We start from the raw sequence: 18,361 nt of genomic DNA, 5'->3' as shown, positions 1-18,361 counted from the left end.
TTGGCACAGGAGGACTCCTGTGACCAAAATGAAATAATAGATTTATTTTAGTCACTGACCAGAGTGCAACATAAATTATATAAGTTAAAACCTTAATTGCTAATTTAAAACATATTAAGACATTGGCCGTTAGATTCATTCAAAGCTTGTCTCCTTAATTTGTGACCAAAATGGATTTGGAGCTTTGAGTAAGTACAGCAATGTGTTGGCACACTGCTTCAGATTCCAGGAGGTAATCTCTAGCCCCCTAAAGGGGTGTGTGTGCAGAAATACCTGACTCTTCCATGTGTGTAGGTAGCCTCTTCCCCAACAGCTACAATTAATCTTTGATGAAATAACCATTTTTCTTCAGCTGTTGGGAGATGTGAGAGTATTTTGGAGCTAAAATAAAGCATTCCACACATAAGATAAATAAAAGCTTTAATGGCAATGACAGTAACAAATGGCCAAGTTACTTGAACTGGCTTTATAAATATTTTTCTTTTAAGGAGCTTTATGGTTTGTTGATTTGAATCATCTAGTCCTCTAGTACAATCATCTTGTGTTAATCTCAGTTAGGAAGGAAAAGAGATTCATACAGCTGTCCTACAGCTGGTATTTATCCTGCTTTGAACATGTAAGAGTTCCTATAAGCGGGATCAGTCTCCTTCCTGAAAAAGTGATATAAAGAAACATAAAAGTTATTTCTTTGTTTCTTTCTTAAAGCAAGGGTGAAACTGCTGTCAGAGCTACCCTGGATATGCTCTTTTGCCTTTTGAATTATTTATTTTTTGTGGTTAACTCATTGGTTCAATCTGGGGGTGGGGAGTAACATATAGATAATTAAAGAAGGACCCCTGGATGGTTAAGTCCAGTCAAAGGCGACTATGGGGTTACAGCCCTCATCTCGCTTTCAAGCCGAGGGAGCCGGTGTTTGTCCACAAACAGTTTTCTGAGTCATGTAGCTAGCATGAGTAAACCACTACTGGTGCGTGGAGGACCATGATGAGTGCCAGAGCGCACGGAAACGCCGTTTACCTTCCCACTACCGTGGTACCTAGTTATCTACTTGCACTGGCATGCTTTCGAATTGCTAGGTTGGCAGGAGCTGGGACAAAGCAATGGGAGCTCACCGTGTTGTGGGGATTCAAACCGCCAACCTTCTGATCAGCAAGCCCAAGAGGCTCAGTGGTTTAGACCACAGCGCCACCCGCATCCCTTAGATAATTACTGAAAACTGGCTTGTGCCTTTGTTAGTTCCAGCAAAGTTGGATGAGAAATCTGGAGAGTGTTGACATTCACATGTAACACAGATAAATGCTGTGAAATTCTGAACACTTGGAGCTGCATCTGAGTAGCCTGCTTAACAGTTATGGAGCACATGATGCTGCAGAGCTGCTTAAACTAAGCTGGTGCAAATCTGATTAGTAACCTAGCACCAAGGAGTTGCCTTCATCATTAGACGACTGTAAGGGAAATGAAGGCACATCTCTCATGTATTGTTAAAATAAAGGTGAATGTAAGAATCTGCAGTATAAGACTGAGGTGCTTTTAGTACAGTACCTTGCCAGAAGCAAAGGGACAAGAAGCTGGGCTGGTAAATGAAAGCCCAGGAGGATGGCAAACAGAACATGCTTATTTGGGCTTCTGATTATTCTTAGAAGGATTTCGTGACTGATATAAAAATGGTGTTTACTTTTTTCTAAAGGAACCATTATAAATCCGTTAAATCTCCAGAACATTCTTGGAGCCAGCACTTGGAAATCGTGGTCAATGAGAGGACCATTCGCCTTCTGGTGAAAGGCTGCAAAGCTTGCACAGACAGATGACACATCAGGTGGAATCCTTTAGTCTAACATCTGTTAGGGGCTGAAGTTGTGCTTCACCCCCATCTCCAAATAGCTCAATCACAGGGGTACCATGTTCGAGGGGGTCTAGTTGGAAGTATGTGTCCAAAAGCCAAGGCATGCAGCAGATGGGCCATAGAGCTTCCTGCAATGACTTGGGAGGGCCACTTGTGTAGACCTGTGTCTTGCAGTGGACCCATCATGCCTCAGTCCTCCACCAAGAAGCTGAGAGTGGTATACACCCAATGCCTATTCCAAATCCTACCAACATCTGGAATCAATAACATTGTGGCCAAGTTTAAAATCCCAAAACGTTGTCCAGTTTGTTCACTTTCATAGGGTAGGCCTTGCTTCAATAGGAGGGATCTCTATAAGTGAGCCCACAATGACAGCCCTGTGTCACCATTGGCTGGAGAAAAGCCTTTTTTTTTTTTAGTTGGGGGAGTGAATGAGCAATAGCAAATACTAAGCTTTGAGATGGAATTCCATGGGAATATCAACTAGGTGACAAGCAATGTTTCTACAGCAGGGTGACAGTGAATTTTTACATATACAGCTGTGTTTTATTATCCTCTGTAAACATAGAAGCACGGGGAAGTTTTAAAAATTCCTACATATTTTTCCATTCCTAATGTTTGTTACTATTTTGGTTCTTAATACAAATTGCACACACATTTTTTGTCTAGCATTCCCCACATCCCGCACACACGCCAAAAGCCTGCTGCAGCAACGATCAGAATGTCCTCTACCAAACATACAATTGTTCTGCAAGAGTAGACATTAAGTAGGCCTTTAATGTGGAACTGTTCATGGTTCTTTCTTTTCCAATATGTCAATTATATCTTGCTTGATCTAAGCATCTGTTGCAGCAGGCAAATCTCTATATTTGTGCTGGTTCCCAGTTTTCTATCAGGCTCATTCACTGCATTGTAGAAGTATCTAGTCTTAAGAAAAGAATGTTATATTCAGTGGTGTGTAGGTGTGGGATTCCTGTCTTTAATTCCACTTCCATCTGATTTGTGAAAAACTGAAGCTGTAGAAAGGCTAAGAAACTTTAGGGTGGAGTTGAAATGAGGATTCCATGCAGGAGGGAGGGAGAGAATTGTCTGAAACTGTGGAGGAGCAGTAGTGTCTGAAGGTGCACTCTCCAAGGCGGCTTTGTACAATCTAGTGGGGAAATTAATTTCTAACTAATTTCACCAGCCGCTGCAGAGAATCCAGCTGTAGCAGTGTTTGGATGAAGACCAATCCTGGAACTGTCACTTAGCTTCCCTGCTGTGCAGTAAAAGTTGAATTGAGCAATCCTTGTCACTTGGCTTGGCTGCTGGAAGGAGAGGATATGTTGCAAAAGTGAAGAAGGGGCAGGGAGATCTGATGCTCTGCAGCACTCAGTGTTGTACAGTATTCTTTCAGTTTATTTTCTTTGAATGGTATGCACGTGGAAGCCACAAATGCAATTTTGTCCCTTAAAAACTGTTTAATACTTCTCTAGTACTAGAGACAACTTTCTGGCAAAGTAGTTCCCCCACAAACCATCAAAGGAGTTTGTTTCATAGAATCATAGAGTTGGAAGGGGTACTGATGATCATCTAGTCCAGCCCCCTGCAAGTTTAATATCACCACTGCTTGTATCTTATATGCTACTATTCATAAAAAAAATTCAGAGCCATTTACAACAGTCTGTGCAGATGAAGCATTTGAGCAGTGGTGAGTCATTTCTGAAATGCCCCATCTCCCACCCAGAATGGATGTTCATTCTTTGTGCATCTTCAGCAGTTGTTGCCCGTAACTTCCGGCATGGTGCAAAAACTTATGGCAGCCATCACAACTCTCTCACCAGGCCCTAGCCTCAATGCAAGCAGAATGAATTGTGTCCCTTCATAACCATATAGTCACGTGGATGGCACGCAAAGAAGTATGGCAATATAGACAGTTAATGCATGGCTAAACCTAGATCTGAATGAGATTGGTGCAGCCTCTTGCAGTCCCTGGCCTGCTGTCACCTTCTTTCTACCAGTCACAGGAGACAGCTCTGTTCCAGAGTGGGATTTTGTTAAAATATTTTGGGTTTCTTCACATTTTTAGTTTAATTTTAAATTCAAAGTTTATATAAATTGCAGTCATTTACTGTTAAAATGCACACTTCATGACATTTGTTTATTTAAATAATTGTTTTGTGTATTTATTTAAAAGGAAGACTAAAAATGCCCTTTTTTAAAGTGTCCTTTTGAGTTTGTGTCTCCTCCACCTTGCAAAATTCAAGCATACCGCAAAAAAAGCATCTCCAATACTTCCCCTTCTATGTGCATAAATAAACAGCATCTTGCCTGCTCCCTCCTTTTAATGAAGTGTCAGTATGACTGTGTGAAGCTATTGTAAAAATAAGTTAAAGCCTAAGGGGAAGATCTGCAGGGCTGTGTACCGTTGGGAGACTGGGAGTCTGTACAGGAGAAGATTAACAGAGGCATAACTGTTATGTACTGAAGTTCTCACCCTGGGCCACCAGGGGGATACTGTAGATAGTTATGCAAATGAAGGATCGAAAGCAACGTTCAGTGATTGGATAGTTTGTATGCAAATGAAGGATCGAAAGTGACGTTCAGTGATTGGATAGTTTTAGAAAATGGCAACAGTTGCATTGTTCTGGAGCTCTATATAAGCAGGCTGAATGAGCTCCTTAGTCAGTTCTGTTCCAGCTTACAAATAAAGAGCTGCTTTGGAAGAATCGCTGTGTCATCTGATATGTTCGCCCACAACTTAACAATAACTTTGGTTAGAGAAAGGAAGGGTGATAATTGTTAAATGATCTTCCTTAAGCTTGCTGACCAGTGACATCTAGTTGTTTCTGTGAGTGAAAAGAAACAATGAAAAAATGCAGACTAATGGGGGGAGCTGAGTTTTGTGCTAATGGTATTTTGTTGGGTTGACTGTTTCAAGGGCTGTCTGGTCCAAGTTTAGTTTGGAAATAAAGAACCATAAGAAGGAAGAGCATGGGGCCTTGAAGTTGCCCATCAACAACGAACACCATCAACAACATGATTTGATTTAATTTAATCAAACAAACACATAGTTTAAAAGTAAGATGGTAACACTAAAAGTAACAGGCAAATACCTCTAAGCAATGATCAAGCCCAACGGAGCATTTAAAATTATAATACAGCCACAATAAAAGAGCATAACAGGTTTCAGGTCCAATTAAAATCATTACAAAAAAAGCTACAGTAAACAAAGGTTTTCAAGGCCTGAAGTGATAGGAGCTTGTCTAATAATGCTTGGAGCATTAAATAAAGTGTCAGATTACTACAAGTGAAAATCTCGGTCAGAAATTAAAAACTATCTAGTAGTAGGAAGGTCTACTGAGTTTTCTGTGGCTAAACTTAATATCAATTTTTAATACAGTACACGTAAATGTCTGCTGATTTTGTTTTCTTAGTGCTTATATGCTGAGAGACAGCTTTTAGAGTCCCTGGATTTCAAACAGAAAGCATAAGCCTTTGAATGGAATTCTAAGATATGGGACAGCAACAGAACTTGTACCTGTGGTTCTGGAGAAAGTGAGGATGTTCCAGATTTTCTTTTAAATGCTATTTACAACTTGGCCAATGAAGCTGTACTGGCATTGGTTCTTATTGGACCACCGTTTTGGAATTCTGCGCAAAGGTTTGTTTTCTGTTAAAAGGTGACAGTGAGAGGGTTGAAAAGGTGCTGTGCTTACCCCAGAAGGGGGCAGCAAAGTAGCAGCATCTACTGCAATTCACTACTGAAATACAAGAGCTGAGATTAGAAACTGCAAATAACAATCTTCTTGCCTTCATGTAGCAATGTTTTTATTTTAAAAAAACCTGGAATGCTGAACTAAAAGGAGAATGGACAATGTGGACAACTTTTTAAAAAAATTCTTGAAACCACCATTGCTGCATTTTCACTAGCACTGATTCTTGCGGTCCTCCTTTCTTATCATAAATTTCATACTATTAACTCACAGTAATTTATCAAGGTACCCAGTTCTCCTAATAAAATAACTAGTTCTTTAAACCCTCAGATTTAGCAGGTATTCTGCTTACTGCTTACTGTAGTTTTGTTGTTTTTGTTTAGTCGTTTAGTCGTGTCCGACTCTTCGTGACCCCATGGACCAGAGAACGCCAGGCACCTCTGTCCTCCACTGCCTCCCGCAGTTTGGTCAAACTCATGCTGGTAACCTCAAAAACACTATCCAACCATCTCGTCCTCTGCCGTCCCCTTCTCCTTGTGCCCTCAATCTTTCCCAACATCAGGGTCTTCTCCAGGGAGTCTTCTCTTCTCATGAGGTGGCCAAAGTACTGGAGCCTCAGCTTCACAATCTGTCCTTCCAGTGAGCACTCAGGGTTGATTTCCTTCAGTATGGAGAGGTTTGATCTTCTTGCAGTCCATGGGACTCTCAAGAGTCTCCTCCAGCACCATAATTCAAAAGCATCAATTCTTCGGCGATCAGCCTTTTTTATGGTCCAGCTCTCACTTCCATACATCACTACTGGGAAAACCATAGCTTTAACTATACGAACCTTTGTTGGCAAGGTGATGTCTCTACTTCTCAAGATGCTGTCTAGGCCTGTCATTGCCCTTCTCCCAAGAAGCAGGCGTCTTTTAATTTCGTGGCTGCTGTCACCATCTGCAGTGATCATTGAGCCCAAGAAAGTAAAATCTCTCACTACCTCCATTTCTTCCCCTTCTATTTGCCAGGAGGTGATGGGACCAGTGGCCATGATCTTCGTTTTTTTGATGTTGAGCTTCAGACCATATTTTGCGCTCTCCTCTTTCACCCTCATTAAAAGGTTCTTTAATTCCTCCTCACTTTCTGCCATCAAGGTTGTGTCATCTGCATATCTGAGGTTGTTGATATTTCTTCCGGCAATCTTAATTCCGGCTAGGGATTCATCCAGCCCAGCCTTTCGCATGATGAATTCTGCATATAAGTTAAATAAGCAGGGAGACAAAATACAGCCTTGTCATACTCCTTTCCCAATTTTGAACCAATCAGTTGTTCCATATCCAGTTCTAACTGTAGCTTCTTGTCCCACATAGAGATTTCTCAGGAGACAGATGAGGTGATCTGGCACTCCCATTTCTTTAAGAACTTGCCATAGTTTGCCGTGGTCGACACAGTCAAAGGCTTTTGCATAGTCAATGAAGCAGAAGTAGATGTCTTTCTGGAACTCTCTAGCTTTCTCCATAATCCAAACATGTAATACAAAACTGGTAAGAATAAACCTTTGTGCATTCCGTAAAGATCCTCTTAGGTGTTGAGATCGGCCCTTTTGGTAGTTCCACCATTATCTTCAGAAGTTTGGGGGGGTCCAGGAAAGGGCATTATCTGGGCTTTGGTGTAACCTACTTGATTACTTCATTATTTCTAGATAACTGAGGGTGAGTATCTCTAAAAATGGGAATCATTGTTGGTTGTGATAAATGGGTATACATAGGATGCAGCTGAATGGGTGTAAGGAGCTCCAGATGGCTAAGTTTCAGTTTGGGGTTTGTTGACTTTTGACAGCAGATTGCTGGTATGGAGGGTAGTTTTGCCATAAAACAAGCTGCTAGTAGCTATCCTGTTAAAAAAAAATCCACTCTGAATTAGTGTCATAATGTTTCACACATAGCCATAGGCTCTGTTTGAAATGAAGGCTGTTGTGTAAGGAGTCTGTCTGCATGTGAATAAGGCTGAGAGGCTGACTGTTCCTCAATGGGAGCTAATGATTAGGGTATCTTTTCTTAAAGATAAACCTACTTGTATGGTGGGGTCTGAATTTTGTGACTAGCAAAAATGAAACAACGTTGTGGTTTTGAATGTTGGATGAGAGGAGAGAGGTTCTAACCCACTGACCCCCCCCTCCCCCGCATGTCAGTTTTCTGCTTGCTGGATTAAATAATGTGATTCCCCTCCCTGCAAATCAGAACTGACAGTACAGAACAGAGACAGAAGAATAGCTCATCTGATTCCTACCTCATTTTGCTTTATGTGGAGAGTATGTTGCTGACTGGCTAGGAGGAGGAAGGTGTGTTCTCTGGGGGAGAGATGCAGTTATTGCACCTACTTTACAAGTATGCTTTCTTCCACTATGTTGGGTTTCTATTTTTGTAATTAATATTACAAAGTATCTCTCCTCGAAAGGAACAAGGTAAAGGTAAAGGACCCCTGCGAGCGACTCTGGGGTTGTGGCGCTCATCTCGCTCTACTGGCCAAGGGAGCTGATGTTTGTCCGCAGACAGTTTTTCCAGGTCATGTGGCCAGCATGACTAAGCTGCTTCTGGTGAAACTAGAGCAGCACACAGAAACGCCGTTTACCTTCCCACTGGAGTGGTTCCTGTTTATCTACTTGCACTTTTTTTGCGTGCTTTCAAACTGCTAGATTGGCAGGAGCTGGGACCGAGGAATGGGAGCTCACTCCGTTGTGGGGATTTTAACCGCAACCTTCCGATTGGCAAGCCCCTAGGTTCAGTGGTGTAACACAGTGCTAAATGCTGTAGTACTTCACTGCTTGAGATGGGAAGCATATAGTACACCAATGGAGGAAGAAGCAAAGGGAGGACTAAGAGGCCACTTGTTATTACTTGGTAGGTGGAAGTGTTGTAATCTGAGCTCTCCCAATTTTCCCCCGTTAACTTCAGAGTGCTCCAAAAGTATGATATAACGGTGAAGAAGTACAACTGGCATAAGAGACTCTGTTGTGGTTTCAGTTCTAATGGAAGAAACAGTTGCTTGAAAATAGAAATAGGAACAGAAACCAGTGTGTTGTTCTAACTCAATTGCCGAGCTTGACGTAAACTACAACAATGATTTAACCAAAGAAACCATCATCCTGCCAGCTGACTGTCCACTCAGCACTATGCTGTGAGCTGTGGGAACAACCAGATGAATGGCTTCTTCACCCCCCCCAAAAAAAAAATCAGCTGCAGATGGCAGGATAAACTTTTTTTCTGACTTCATGCATACACACAATTTTGTAGCAAGACAGCCCCAGTCCAGCCTGTAGTAAAAATTACACCATTTGAAGTTTGCAGTTGTTGGCATCCATCTGTTTCAGCGGGCAGTGGAAGAGTGTGCCTTCAGGGCTGAAGTCAAACCATTGGAGTTACATTACTGCTACAGGACAGACATGTTTTGTGGAAACTTGGGCCGATGAAGGCATCTGATTGTGCTGCTTCAGTCTCTGTTGATTTGTTGCCACAGGGGCTTGTAATTGTGGAGGTATAGTTTGTTGAGGTTTCTGGTTATTTGAACCCCTAGGTACCAGAATTTGGTGTGGCAGAGTTTTACCTTTGTGATGTTGGTGAATTCCTTTTGGGTATGCAGGGTGTGTGGGGGTTGAAGCACATAGCCTCAGATTTTGCAAAGTTTGCTTGTAGGCCCAACATCATTGCGAATGTGTTGAGTTCTTTAGTTAGGGTGGTTGCTGTGTTTATACCAGTGTAAAGTTGCGTGAGGATTTAAGTATGCAGTTGAGATATCTCTTTTGAATGTTAAAAGATGTTTGTAATACATTTTGAGTTCTGTACTGGCAGGTGTCCAGAAGCAACACCTTTATTGGGATTTCTGCATTTTTAAAGGTTCGACATGGACTTTCTATACAATGGGGAGCAACAAAACAACACAACTACATAAAAAGCAAACAGTGAAAGATGCTGCCTTCCTTGTTACCACTATAAATACAGGATGGCTTCAAGTGACAGCAGGAACCAAATACCAGCCAGGAGCTGGATTTACTTCCCAGTGTCTTTGAAAGGCTAGATCCATCCTTCCTTCCTTCCTTCCTTCCTTCCTTCCTTCCTTCCTTCCTTCCTTCCATTACTTACTGCTTTAAATTTTTAAGGGGAAAAAATCTCAAAGTGGTTTACTGCATATTAAAGCATCAAATAAAACATTACTGAAGAAAGTCAAATATAAAGAAGATTGTTGTTGTTGTTTAGTCTTGTCCGACTCTTCGTGACCACATGGACCAGAGCATGCCAGGCACTCCTGTCTTCCACTGCCTCCCGCAGTTTGGTCAAACTCAAGTTGGTAGCTTCAAGAACACCGTCCAACCATCTCGTCCTCTGCCATCCCCTTCTCCTTGTGCCCTCAATCTTTCCCAACATCAGGGTCTTTCCCAGGGAGTCATCTCTTCTCATAAGGTGGCCAAAGGTGGAGCCTCAGCTTCAGGATCTGTCCTTCCAGTGAGCACTCAGGGCTGATTTCCTTCAGAATGGATAGGGTTGATCTTCTTGCAGTCCATGGGACTCTCAAGAGTCTCCTCCAGCACCATAATTCAAAAGCATAGTTTTCTAAAAGAAGTTAGCTTCTGCAAATGAGGACCTACATAATTTCCAAGGTTGGAATAGCAGGAAATCCTAGGTGTTGGTTGCAACTAATTTATCATTGAGAGTGCACATATAAGTGTGACTTGGAATACTCTTGAGGGATATTTTATCAGCGATGTTGATTGATGTTTAATGGGCCGATGAACATTTCAGCACAAAGTGTAGATAATAAGCGGGGCATACAAAGTACATACTGTGCAAAACCCTGATGGCTTCCAAACACAACACAATCATGCATCTATATTGTAAGAGGGTATAATGCACAAAATATTCATCTTTTGGCATCTCCTGGATTTACTGCTGAAGCTGGCACCTAAATAAGGATCAGCTGCCAGGTGGAGGAGCACAGAATGTTCAGGGAGGACAAGTCAAGTTTTTACTTGTTTTGAAACATCCAAACAATATTGAAAAGTCCATGGAAACGTGATTAAAATAACTCTTTGCACTAGAAAACAGGAAACCTTTGGTCTAAATATTACTTTAAAATATTGGAACGGGGAGCAGGGGGAGAGAGTTATAGAAATATGTGATTCACATATTATACTTTTGTAAATTTGATGCAGTTTTCTAAAATGACCAGTTTTACATGGAAATGTCTCTTCTTCTGTGGTTTTATAATAAGATTTGGCCATGACCCCTGGCATCCCTACTTGGATAAAACAAACAATATTCATGTATGTTCCTTCAACATGATCCTTAAGGAAATGAGCTTTTAAAAACCAGATAAGCGCTGACAATATTTTGGAACGGTACATCCAGGAGCTTTTCCTTTATAAATATGACAGGTTCAAATGACTTTGGGGGGGGGGGGCAGAGTGAGCTAAATGGAATGTCTTTGTGCCTGTTAATGTTCAACATGAACGAATGTGACCTTTCAGGTTACACAGAACTCTTCAGCAGAAGTTACCTGTTAAATTCAAAATTCCATAAAACTGCCTCACAGTTTCAGACCAGAGGTCAACTTATTTAATACTTGGGTTTTAGCAACAGCTAAACAAAATCTCTGGGAAACTAAAAGAAGGACATAATATCAATAGCCATTTTGAGCTATTATAATTGATAGTTGCGGGACGCGGGTGGCGCTGTGGGTAAAACCTCAGCGCCTAGGACTTGCCGATCATATGGTTGGCGGTTCGAATCCCAGTGGCGGGGTGCGCTCCCGTCGTTCGGTCCCAGCGCCTGCCAACCTAGCAGTTCGAAAGCACCCCCGGGTGCAAGTAGATAAATAGGGACCGCTTACCAGCGGGAAGGTAAACGGCGTTCCGTGTGCTGCGCTGGCTCGCCAGATGCAGCTTGTCACGCTGGCCACGTGACCCGGAAATGTCTGCGGACAGTGCTGGCTCCCGGCCTATAGAGTGAGATGAGCGCACAACCCTAGAGTCTGTCAAGACTGGCCCGTACAGGCAGGGGTACCTTTACCTTTACCTTAATTGATAGTTGGGTCTATCATTCATTTCAATTGCCTAATTATTTCTGAAAGCCACCTCATCTAGTAAGAACCATTGCATTGTTCAATTATTGTCTTAAGCATGAACTTCCTAGGTGACCAAAGTGCTATTAGTTCAGTCTGAGCCCCATTCATGCAATAATGGGGTGACTGTGGCCAACGTAAGGTGACTGCTTATAAGGGTCATTGAGATAATTAGGGTTTTGCATCCATTGTTAATAATTTTTCAACTACCTAAAAGGACAGTTCTGATATAGCACGATTGTTCTGAATATAGCAGTTTTACCAAAGTTGCTTCTAATTTCTAGTTAGAGATGTTCCTGAAGTGTTCACTTGAATTATTTTTAAAGGATTTCATAAAGTTTTCCCAATGTGACTGACTTGCATTTTATCTGTTACATTGTTGCCTGTTTGCACAGCTTTAAGCTCCTCTTGGGACCTCTTCAATCTGCTTTGGCTTCACTTTCCTGAATGATTTTGCGTCTGCTGTTGTTCGTCTTAATTGTAAAAACTGCATTTATTCCTACGCTCTGTTTCCTGTGCTTTGAGCAGTTATGAATCTATATTAATTAGTCATGTTCTATTGTCTGTTAGGGACGCAGGTGGCGCTGTGGGTTAAAGCTTCGAATCCCTGCGGCGGGGTGCGCTCCCGCTGCTCGGTCCCAGCGCCTGCCAACCTAGCAGTTCGAAAGCACCTCCGGGTGCAAGTAGATAAATAGGGACCGCTTACCAGCGGGAAGGTAAACGGCGTTTCCGTGTGCGGCTCTGGCTCGCCAGATGCAGCTTTGTCACGCTGGCCACGTGACCCGGAAGTGTCTCCGGACGGCGCTGGCCCCTGGCCTCTTAAGTGAGATGGGCGCACAACCCCAGAGTCTGTCAAGACTGGCCCGTACGGGCAGGGGTACCTTTACCTTTACCTTTTATTGTCTGTTAATTTCTTTGAAGCTTTGGTAAGGAACTTTATGAAAAAGCTGAAGTACAAGTACATTAAGTCTACAGAATCATCCCTACTAATATGTTGATACCCTCAAAGAATTTTAAAGGAAGAAAAAGCCACAGTATCTCTTTGTGGAAGCCATCCTGATGCTATGTGAGCAAGGTGGTTTGTTCAATATGCTTAATAATTCAAGCAAAAATAATGTTTACCACTTTACCTGGTGCAGACATTAGACTGCTAATTTCCTGGGCCTGTCCATCCGTCCATCCGCCCCCGCCCCCACTCTAGAGCCTTTCTGTTATTTTATTTTTTAAAATTGCTTCCTCCAAATGTTTCTCCAGATTGTAAAGCAGCTGGTTTTAGAAATGTGGTGAATAATTTTAACTGTAGAGTTGTTGGTTTTTGAGCTCATGCTATTTGGCATGCATGACTTGTTTGCAAGTACTATAGTTCCCTATATTGATAGGCACATGTTGAATGTAAATCTGAAGGTTTTGTTTGATACTCCCATAGAATAATTGAATAGCATTTCTGAACATTATTTTGGCATGCAAAAAGTACAACTCTCTGTAACTGCCTCATGCAGCAATAGATTGTAACATGATTTGTATTTTTAACATTAACACGCACACCCTGCAACTTCAAAAGAAGTAAGTGACTTGAATAATCTGCTTTGTATAATAACTGTTCATTCATCTACCCTTCGCATGGTACCTACAGCCTACTTAACTAAGGTCATAATTATTCATAACTGCTTACCTTCGGTAAAAGCTTGCGGCAACCCCGCATTCCTATCTGACTAAAAGCCTTTAGCATTTCTTCCCAATGTGGTGTTATCTAGATTGGTTCATTACCACTAAAGCTGCTGCTCTTATGATTCAGTTTGACATTAGCCAATTCTTCAGGTATGAAGAGAACACACCAAAAAGGGGAGCCTTATCATAGTATGAATGATTTATATTCTATTGGCTGGGAAAGGGAGAATGCCAAAAATGTGTTTGGAAGAAGAATGGCTTAGCTTAGACTGGTGGCAGGGTAGAGAATGTAATTTATTTATGGCACCACTTTGAAACTGGCCTATGTGGGAAGTGGCTGGATTTATCTTGTATAATCATTTGTGCCTGTTGATATGGAACAACCATTGTTTCTAGGAAGGCGGGATTAACATCTCTTTCCAAATGACACCAAATACTGGAGCCAAAATGTGGAAATTGGTATTATTGGTATCAATGGCATGAGATAGAAGTGTGTCTTATTATTAATTTTTTTGGACCAGGCATATTATTTTGCTATCACATAGCTATAAAATTATTCTGTAACGCAGTGATGGATAAGATAGAGTATTTAAAACCACTATGGGAATCACATTTGAACTGTAATATTGAGCCAACTAAATGGCATAAACTTTGGGAGAAATGGCCATTTAAGCCTGTATTAACCAAATAAAAGAAAATAAAGTGGTACCTCGGGTTAAGTACTTAATTCGTTCTGGAGGTCTGTTCTTAACCTGAAACTGTTCTTAACCTGAAGCACCACTTTAGCTAATGGGGCCTCCTGCTGCCGCTGCACCGCCGAAGCACGATTTCTGTTCTTATCCTGAAGCAAAGTTCTTAACCTGAAGCACTATTTCTGGGTTAGCAGAGTCTGTAACCTGAAGCGTATGTAACCTGAAGCGTATGTAACCCGAGGTACCACTGTATTAAGATACTGCATTGGTGGCATCTTTCACCTCTCAGAGGCTACAAAATAAACCATCAATCCAACCCATTATATTGGAGGAGTCTTATTAGCACATGTAGTGGAGCTGTGAGAATGTTCAAGGTTTTTGGAGTTTAGTAATAGATGAAGGTATTCATTTTACAGTTCAAATGTAAATCCCTTTTTAATAATGGCAAATTTTAGCTCAAAATTGGAAGGTAGCTGATGATTTGACCCTTGAGGAATGATAAAATAAGATCTAGAACACTGCACTCATGGAAAAACTATCCAAGCAACTTAAGGCTCTAAAAATAAAATACACCAAACAAAGACTATTTTGAGGAAACATGGTATATTTTTATTCAGCATATCAGAAACAACAGGATGAGGACACCGCCTTCAGCACTTGGCAATTTCTGGCATAATCTGTGGAAACAATTAACATGATATTATATAATACCTACAGTTGATCTTAATATATACACATGATTTGTGAAATAACTTACCTCTGTGTGAATGATATACACACATTGAATGAATGGTAAGGGAGCAAGAATAGGGGTTCCTTTGAGTTAGTTTATCTGTGTTTACTTTTCAAAATGCATAAATAAAGACTACATAAAAAGAGAACTGGAACAGCAAGAATCAATTAACCCTTCTTTAAGATAATTGAAGTAAATATTTAAATGCAGAAGTACAAAGTGCAGAATGGGCATGAATCTTTAGCAAGATACCATCTAACTTGATCAGTGTGAACTTAAAAGGATTTTGCTTTCAAAAAGGTGTATAAGTGGTGTCTTAATTCAAGAAGATTAAGTAGGATATATCCCAGCTCCTCTGCTGTACTTGGCTGGTGTCAATCCCTACAACTTGACTTGAATTACATTTTCTGATCATTCTTTCATATTGGACAACTCTGGGGAGACTTAAAATTCAACAGATGACCGGTTGCTACTTTTTGATCTCAATCTGACTATATCCAGTCACTGGTGTGTATTGGAATAAAGTGCACTGATCTTCCAGAAAACAGTGGCATGTGATGAGTGTTGAAAGTCCACTACAGTTTTGCCCCCCCCCCAAACCTCCATTCAAACAATAAGCGACTATAGCACTATAAACATCTCATTTGGAAGGGCCCTTGGTAGAGTCTGAGAGGTTCTGACTTCTGAGAGGTAACAGTTGCTGGTATTCTTCATGCTGCTTTACCATCTAAAAGGAGGTAGTCAGGAACAACAACAGTCTTTGTTTCTGGGTAGACCTTGCTGTCAGCCTGCTATGTCAGTCCAAAAGTGTTTTGTGTGTATTGATTGCTCTTGCTACCTTGTGAGGGACAAAGCCTGTGCCACTTAAGAATCTAGTTCAAAGGCTGGAAGGATTTATGTATACATTCTATCTACTAGTCTTTGTCTCATGGCTACTTCATTTGCTAATTTTTGCACTCAGGACAATTAAGGAAGACACATCCACAATTTTGGGGCTTTGCTGTAAAGATACATGCAAATAGAGGACCAATGTGAACTGATATTTCCAGGATTGACTGACACTTGAATTTGTGGAGATGATAATAGTGAATGCAACAGCTATGCTGCTTCATAAATGAGTGGCACAATCAACTTTTCAGCTGTCGTATCTTTAACTTTAAACTTTTCTCCCTGGGGTCAATGCTGAATTGAGGTAAGATCAGGAATTTCTGAAGTAAGGTGTTCCTTCAGAGTTTTTAATGGCTCTGTTCTGTGACCATATTTGTGGTAGTCCAGATATCCTCTGCTTTGGACAAAGGAACCTGTAACCACAGAAGGCAGGCCTCGCTTTCATGGCTGCTGCAGCCCTAGAGTGTAAACAAAGATGGTTTCTTCTATACTTAAGGAAATCTTCCAACAGCTTGCAGGACGTTACAGGGTTTAGGAGTGTTTACACAGTCTCATTAAATAAAAATAAAAGTATATTTGTCTTCCTTGGAATGTGTTAGAGAGAGCAGTTTCTTAGTAGTTAAGAAAAGCAAGATCAGAGCCCATCTGATACAAAGAAAATTTGCCACTTGTAAATTAGCTATAAAGGTGTAAGCTTGATCGTTATGGTAGCTGTCTGGGCATTCCTTTGTTGGAGAAAGTGCTTGTTATTGTTATAACCTGCCCTGGGATTTTATGGTGAAGGTTGGGTATGAAATCTTACAAATACATTGGAGAACTAATAGCTCTCCTGTTCAAAATGCTCAAGTGAGAACTTTGAAGATGACAAACCTTCCTCCTACCCCAGCTAGGAGGAGCGCAATTATATGAAGTGGGGTGTGGGTGGGTGGGTGGGTGGAGTGGGTAGGAGGGCAAAAAAAATGAGTTTTGGAAACAGAGAAAAATAGCCAAGAGTTAGCTGGAGGCTGGCAGCATCTTGGGTGTTTAGTGTCTCTTTGGTGTGTAGGAGTGCACATGTTGCTTGCTGGCTTCCACTTATGCTCTTTTTGTCAACAAAAGAAGTATTTTAAAAATGTCCTAAGTCTTGAGTGCCACCTTCAAAGGAAGCCAATCTAAGCAGTGCTGCCCCAGAAACTTCTCACCATCAGCAGTGGTGTGTGTATGTGTGTGTGTGTGTGTGTGTGTGTGTGTGCATAATCATGTTTTCTAAGCTTCTGTTTTTAATGCAACAGTTTTCTGCTTCTTTCTACTACAGCAGCTGCTACTAAGGCTTAGAAACATAGAATTGCAGAGTTGGAAGGGACCACAAGGATCATCTAGTAGTTCAACCCCCCGCAATGCCACCACAACCTTGAAATTAAGAGTGTTATGCTCTGCCAACTGAGCTATCACACAATTGTTGCTTTTCCATTTCTATACTAAAGTCACAAATAAAGTTCACTGCTTCAGGAGTAGGAAACTCTTATGTGGTATGTGAAACATGCTTTAAAAGACATGGGAAATGTAAATAACACATCCGGTCAAGTTTGTGCTGCTTTAAAAACTAAGAGGAAAGCAAATGCTTAAATCAACAGAACACGTTAGCATTTATATGTTTACAGAAAGTCTTCAAATAAATCAGTTGTTGAAATAGCTTTCTAAATCTGAGAACTCATTTGTTGTGCATCCAATTGTCACTTTCTAATAAAATGCTATCAGTTTTTGCATTTTTTTTAGCAAATAGGTTTCTTTTAAAAAGTTATGAAGATATTTCACATAGCTGTGATTGTTAAAGTAATTCACTTTTGCTCTCTTCCTGATGTTAGCCAGACAACCCAAGGGAAGCTGTGTCCTCTTTCACAATCTTAGATACTGCCTTAAAATATTTTTATGGCAAAGCAGTAAGAATGCTTTGTACCTCCATAGTAATCATCACCCCATTCAAAAATAACTGTGGGAAAGTTATACAAATTACATAAACACTTTTGATAGATCTCTATTGTTGAGAACTTGAGCCAAGATGGATTATCATAACTTACTGTAAGTGGCCACTCAGAACAGGGGAAGAGTTTAGTTCTTATGAGCTTTAATGGTGGCAAGGTTCTCTGAGAGAGTGACTAGGTGTGCTTTTTGCTTAGTTTGTCAGCCCTAAAGACCAAAAAATGGTTACTATACCAATTTTGTATAATCAGGAAAGTGCGTGTTTCATAGTGTGTTTTTTCTATAAGATTACAAATGAGTCTGTCTCTTGAATCATATGTTTATTTAAGAAATAAATGCAGTTATATCAATCCATATCCACTATCTTCAAGTAAGGCACAGATCAGTCTGTTTACTGTGAATTCTGAAATTCAACGGGCTCTGGCACAGCAAAGGTGCTGACTGTATTTCAACAGGGTGTTATCCTGAGAGTGTCATCAGGCTTGAGGCATAAACCTGAAATCTGACTGGAACCTATTGGACTGGAGCTACTACTAATGGATTATCCATGCAATTGTTTCAAAGAATGACCCTACCGCATGTTAGACTTGGGAGGAAAGTTATGCATAGTTTGATTCAGAGGTGTAGCTAGGAAGGGGTGGGGCGCACTGGGAGCCACACCACAGGGGCAGCACTTACCACAGGGCCTGCAGCATGCCTGAGCCACGCAGCTCTCCTGGGAGTGACGCGGTGGCTCAGACTGCCTGTAGGCCCCATGTTGCTTGAAAAAGCAGTTTGGGCACTGGGATTC

At 41.1% G+C, this 18,361-nt stretch overlaps 1 protein-coding gene across 3 annotated transcripts in view; it reads left to right on the top strand.

The window, feature by feature from the left end:
* LOC310834720 (rho GTPase-activating protein 7-like) overlaps positions 1 to 18,361 on the top strand; it is a 100,497-nt gene that overhangs the window by 35,696 nt on the left and 46,440 nt on the right. The window contains exon 1 of one of the 3 annotated variants that reach the window (XM_083718878.1): positions 8,354 to 8,417. The exons of the other annotated variants lie outside the window; for them this stretch is intronic. Within the exon in view, the coding sequence (XP_083575004.1) occupies positions 8,369 to 8,417 (49 nt within the window). The 5' untranslated portion in view covers positions 8,354 to 8,368. Of the gene's footprint in view, positions 1 to 8,353; positions 8,418 to 18,361 lie in introns of those variants that run through there. 3 annotated transcript variants of the gene reach the window in all.

The sequence above is a fragment of the Podarcis gaigeae genome, assembly GCF_964106915.1.
Source record: "Podarcis gaigeae genome assembly, chromosome: 2".
Lineage (NCBI taxonomy): Eukaryota > Metazoa > Chordata > Lepidosauria > Squamata > Lacertidae > Podarcis > Podarcis gaigeae.
This window is presented reverse-complemented; position numbering and strand designations above follow the sequence as displayed.